The sequence below is a fragment of the Pyxicephalus adspersus genome, chromosome 2, assembly GCF_032062135.1.
Source record: "Pyxicephalus adspersus chromosome 2, UCB_Pads_2.0, whole genome shotgun sequence".
NCBI classification, from domain to species: domain Eukaryota; kingdom Metazoa; phylum Chordata; class Amphibia; order Anura; family Pyxicephalidae; genus Pyxicephalus; species Pyxicephalus adspersus.
In genome coordinates this window covers 15,663,872-15,669,871 of record NC_092859.1, presented here as the reverse complement: position 1 = coordinate 15,669,871, position 6,000 = coordinate 15,663,872, and the positions used below count along the sequence as shown (strand labels likewise).

Here is a 6,000-nt window from a genome sequence, read left to right as displayed (position 1 = left end):
TGCAGCCGGGAGGAGAGCCAGGAGAAGAAGAAGCCCACAGCATCGCGGGATCGCGGTATCGGGTGAGTATGATTTTTTTTAATTACCGGTATATTTAACATGTATTCGGTGTATAAGACGCACCCACTTTTCCCCGCCAGTTTTGGGGAAGAAAAAGTGCGTCTTATAGTCCGAAAAATACGGTATATTGACTATAAGCACCTGTTTAACCAAATTGAAGCATTAATTGTACATTTTTTTTATTTTTTAAAAAATAACAAATAAATTGTTATTAGATTGTATTTATGTGTATCAGTATGATTAAGGATAAAGATAGTAAGGAAATCCCCACATACAAACATTGTTGTATTTGTGGTTCAAGTATAAGATAAAAAAGTGGGGTGATTTTTAATAATATATTTTATCCTAACATTTCCTGCAATCTATTGTTTTCTTTACAGTTTTCTTTGTGTCGCCTAATTGCTTTGTGTGAAAACAGTTTCTATCTTATTGAGTGTAGTTTTTGATGAATTAATTAATATGAAAGAATTAAGCAGATTAAACATGTAATCCTTTTTTTAAAATTGGTTCAATGTTGTAACCATTGCACATGGGAAGCAATTTTATTGCAATTTTTACAAAAGCCAATACATATTATAATAACCATTGTAAATGTATTAGGAGCCACGTATTCTACTGCAAAAATACATAGATTTCAATAGTCAATTTGCAGACAAAATGTCCTCAGCTAAGCCTCAAGGTCCTTTTGGGAGAATGGTTAGTTATATCACGTGCTCATTACTCACCATAGGCCAACTATTCTCGTCTACAGTGACATGTTATCTGCTGGGTTATCAACCTATTATCTGCTCAGCTTTCTATAAAGGTGACAATAACATTGGGCTCTGTGAGCATGTTTTTCTTCTAACTACCTGCCAGTATAAAGCATTTTTCCCATAGATGCCCAAAGAACTGCTTTTAACAAGGGTTTCCATGAGACCTGTAACTTATTTAGGGGTTCCTTCTGGGTCAAAAATTTGAGACTGGCAACAACCTTTGTAATTCATTAAAGTATTCAATGCACCATCCATTGTTTGTTTGGTAATCCTGATTACAACTGATTTTAACAAATAGATTAGGTATATTTATACTTGTATAGAAGAAATGCAAATTATCAAATGTTTTGAAAATCAAAAATTCTTCCTGAAATATTCGGTTACCTTCATCTTAGCAAATGGATTTCTAACCCAGAGTAGCTTTCACTATTTTTTCATAGTTGGTTATTGATTATTTAAAATGAATGTATTCTGTTCTAATGTCATGGTATAGATTTCCTTTGTGAGACCTAACAGCTTTATGTAAAAGTCAAATCATTTTATTTGCACAATACAATTTTGAATGACACTTTAAATCAACATTTTATTTAGGACATGACAACCATAATTATTTTCAATTCTTGCAACAGCAAATGAGTATTAATACTACTCTAGTTATGTATGTTTCTGCATAATAGAAATGGATTTCCATTGTCAGATCACAGACAAAAAGTCCTTAACTAACCCTCAGAATCCTTTTGGGATGGGAGTTAGCTATGAAATGTCCTCATAACTTACCATACAACTATTCTTAGTCATAGATCTTTGGAATCCTAGGGTTCTTTATCGGAGGCTTCTAGGAGTTCCTTTAGCTGTGGATGATTGTCCTCTTGCATGGCACCTTATGCATTACCATCCCTTCCACTGAAAAAATGGCAATCGTCCCTATGACTTCTAGCGAAAGGGACATTTTTCTCATTGACCCAAATACATTGGTTTTATCAAGGGTTCCCTTGACTTAAAAACTATTTCAGTGATTCTCTTGGTGAAAATAGTGGAGAAAGCTTTGCCATTGATGGTAGATTGAAAATAAATCGCCCAACGTGGGGCTCGAACCCACGACCCTGAGATTAAGAGTCTCATGCTCTACCGACTGAGCTAGCCGGGCAATCATGCATGCCAGGGATCTGCTTAGTGCTTGATTGATTACCTAAAATTATAAAATAGAATATAATATCCTAATGTAAATAGCTCATTGCATATCAATGCATCTGATGCACATGTTTTGTTTAATCTAGCTGTCTAAGGAAATAATATAGACAGAGTTAAAAAAAGATAAAATACACTTGCATAGCTTTATTTTAGTATTATGTTTTATTATTAGGCAAAACAATAATGGAAATGAATTGTGTAATGGAATGAATGATGAATTTTCCTGGAATGTATGCACATTAGTCCTTAAAGAGACCTTTGATTACCTCTATTCACCAAAAACCTTCTATGGCTCAGGAACATATTATGATAAAAAAAAAATGTCACAGTTTGGAGCTCATTGACATTATTTTTTCCAGACACGGCATGAGTGCAGATATGTTCATGACTACATTCTGCTAACATGAAACTAGTTAATATTTTGTACATCAGCTGGATATATTGGTGTCAATGTGCGCCTGCAGGCTTGATGTCAAGTCAACTGCAGATTACCCTCCAAGTTTTTTCTCACATACAGCAAAAAACTCAGTGTGAGAACATTTTTTATCATTCCATTTCCCAGCTTTGCTCAAGTGAGCACAGTCTTCATTGTTTTCAGTATTGCTGGGCTCATTTGGCATCCAGTTCCTACAAGAGAATAGAAATGTAGATTTGATTAAACAATAAAATATATATGTTAATATATGTTATATGTTATTAAAGTGGAAGTAAACCCAAAAATAACCTAAAACAATAAAATCACACTTACCTTCATCCCAGAGATCAGTCTGTCCGTTGGAAGGTTTCTTCCATCGGGTCCTGCGTTGTCCCTATATCCATCTTTGGCCTGGCGCAAAGGAGTGCCAGGTGCTGTCATCTTCTCCTCTCTAATTCCGTGTTCTTCTTCCTACATCACCCAATCTTGCACTGTGCAGGCGCAAGATAGGTTGACGTAGATTGGGTAGATTGGGAAAAAACTTGCCGATTTCACTACACATGCAGTACAATAGAGGTACAAATGCCACCCCTAGTAGCCTTGTGTTGTTTCTCAAGGGGTGTTGTACATTTTGTTGCCTCATTATGATATTTATGATCATACCAGAAAAAAACATTTTATTTTTAGGTATGTCCTATCCTCATCATCATCAATCGCCAATTTTTTTCCTTATTGATGAAGGGGCTCCTTCAGAAGTAACTGCGAAGAGACTCCCGAGATGCGTGACATAGGTATCCCGGGAGGCTCTGTGCAAAACTCTATAAAACAAAATTTTTACTTTTAAATAAAAAGGGTTGTCTAGCCTTTTATGTAAAGTGAAAATTCCAAGTTTATGTATGCTTTATTATATATGTATGATTTAGACATTGCCATAAAGGAAAAAACACCCAGCACAGTAATTGAATTAAAATTATTTTGTTGGGTAAGTAGCTTTAAAATAGATATTTGTTTGAAAATATAAAGATGGTTTTTTTGTACTTTCCCCATACTGAATTCTTAGTTAATATGCTTTTTTATCTTATGTTTTAAAATGTGGAATGATTGTCTGTGATGGATAAAGTATAATGTATAAGGTTTTACATGAAATATTCACTGATATTCACAGGATATTCATTGCATGGTTTTAAAAGGTAAAGGTTCTTTTACCACATCTGTATAAGTTCCCAGACTCTGAAGGTTATAGATAAGCTTAAATTTAGATGCCTGGATATGAGTTACATTGTAAGGACATGGTTTTTAAGGCCAAAACTAATATGATTGTAAGTATATTGATTACATAAATATTTTATACATATAGTTTTGGGACAATGCTCTTTATTGGACTCCTATTTATAATTTTTGTTTACCATCCCAAAAGGTTAAAGGAGCTTTTGTGACATTTACATTTTTTTGTTATGTTTTGAAGTTTTGAGCAAACCATGATATTTTGTGTTTAAGGTCCAAGTGACATTGATGAGGTACTTGAGATATGTCATTCGTTTGGACTATGTGAAGCACTTACATTGACAAATTGCACATAGTTTGTACAATTCTGGATTAAAGTACAATAGCAGTACAAATTCCACCCCTAGTAGCCTTGTGTTGTTTCCTAAGGGGTTTTGTACTCTTTGTTGCCTCATTATGATATTTACCATCATACCAGAAATAAAACATTTTATTTTTAGGTATGTCCTATCATCATTATTGGTGTGTTCTAATAACATATTGTGTTTCTGTGTCCTGTATAGATAAGCTAATGAGCATCTCATCAGTTAGGAGTTTACACAAAGCCGTTTGTGCTTCTGTAGTTTCCTTTTAGTGGTACACATAACTAAGAAAAAAATACCTCTGAGTTTTTATTATAGGGGGGTCCATCTAGTAGTTAGAGCCCAATAAAAAGAGGGATATTTAATTTCTTAACATATTTTACCTTTTATTTTTTTATGAAAATTTTTTTTTTGAGGTTTTATTTTATTTTGAAGTGTTTTACATAAAAACTCTTTCAAGGGTTAAAATAAATATTTCCTATTGGGGAGTGCTTGTTCATGTTTGATTTAAATAAATATGTTAAAGCCCTTTTTATCAGAATTTTCTGCTCTTTCTTTAACTTTGCCCTACAGCCATTCCTTGTTTGACATCAGATGAAGATAAGGTTGCTGGTTTGCATGTGTACACAGATGTTTAATTTCTCTACTTTGTGAACGTTTTTTAAAAGCAGTGGGAGCTGAGGAGAGGAATAGGTAAGAAAGGCTGCTATAGTTTTAATTTAGAGGAAGAGGGGAAATTATTTAGGATTTTTTTGGTATTTATAATAATAGTTATGTATTTATTTTATCTTCTAGGAGAATTAATCATTTAAAAAATAATTATTTAGGATTGATTGTTGATTATTATTTGATTGTGCTAAAATGAAGCTGTGAACTTTGTACAAGTGAATTCCGTGTTTACTACAATCAAGATGTCATTGCTGATTTTACCTAATGGGTATGTCCAAAAACAAAATATATTTTTAATCTTTAAATACTATGCATGTTCCATTTATGATGTTAATCACTAATCATATAAAGTTGTTCTTCTGATATTTGCAATGTCTCAGGCAGTGTATATTACACCCTTGATGAATAAGCTTATTTTTATTGATATGTTGATAGGCTACTTAGTTACATAATTACATAGTTAGGTTGAAAAAGTCCATCAAGTTCAACCACTAAAGAAAAAAACATTTCTCAGATAAAAACCCTATAGATATAAATGATCCACGGGAAGGCAAAAAACCCTTCATAAACCCTGGTTCAACTTGCTCCAACAAGAGAAAAAAATCCTTCCTGATCGTCAATCAGATGTTCCCTGGATCAACAGTCTGTTATCTTTATATTAAATATTTATTACCCACGTATATTCTGTCCTTCTAGAAAAGCATCCAGCTTTTTCATAAAGCAATTTAAAGAACTTGCTAAAACTATTTCCTGAGGGAGTCAATTCCACATTTTCACAGATCTTACAGTGAAGAATCCCTTCCTTATCCTGAGCCTACATTTTTTTTCCTCCAGACTCAAAGAGTAACCTCTTGTCCTTCATAATGATCTTAAAGTGAACAATTGAGAAGTGAGTTCTCTATATAGACTATATATATATTTGTATACGGTAATACCTATTATCCATATGGGTGTTTTCTGCTATTTTGGTATAAAATTTTTGTCTTCTGGTCTTTAAAGTCCAATGTAACACCTAGAGCTTTCATGATGGTGTATTTTCTTCTATTAGGTGACTTAATACCAGCTGTATTTTTTAGATTTTGCCCTATTTAACCCTATCCTGACATTCTAATTCGGATTCCCAAAGTGCTATGGACCAGCTAAATGTAGAGTTATCCTTTTAAGTATTCTTCATATACCCATATTTTTATTATTTGCAATTTGTGTTAAGAAGCAGCACTTTAATATAACCTCTTAGCTTTTATGTATCTTCTTTGGCTCTAGTAAGCAATACTTGAAATGTAAACCATCGGATGTGTGTCATTCCCCTACTAAACACCCTATT

At 33.2% G+C, this 6,000-nt stretch overlaps 1 protein-coding gene and 1 non-coding gene across 2 annotated transcripts in view; both read right to left on the bottom strand.

Annotated features, from left to right (window-relative positions):
* Positions 1-1,889: 1,889 nt before the first annotated feature.
* Positions 1,890-1,962, bottom strand: TRNAK-CUU (transfer RNA lysine (anticodon CUU)). The gene has a single exon. It is a non-coding gene; the product is annotated as a tRNA-Lys (tRNA).
* Positions 1,963-2,149: 187 nt separating this feature from the next.
* The window catches only part of LOC140322324 (C-type lectin domain family 10 member A-like), a 36,377-nt gene continuing 32,526 nt past the window's right edge, over positions 2,150-6,000 (bottom strand). Inside the window, exon 8 of the mRNA XM_072398903.1 lies at positions 2,150-2,633. Within this exon, the coding sequence (XP_072255004.1) occupies positions 2,495-2,633 (139 nt within the window). The 3' untranslated portion in view covers positions 2,150-2,494. The remainder of the gene's footprint in view (positions 2,634-6,000) is intronic.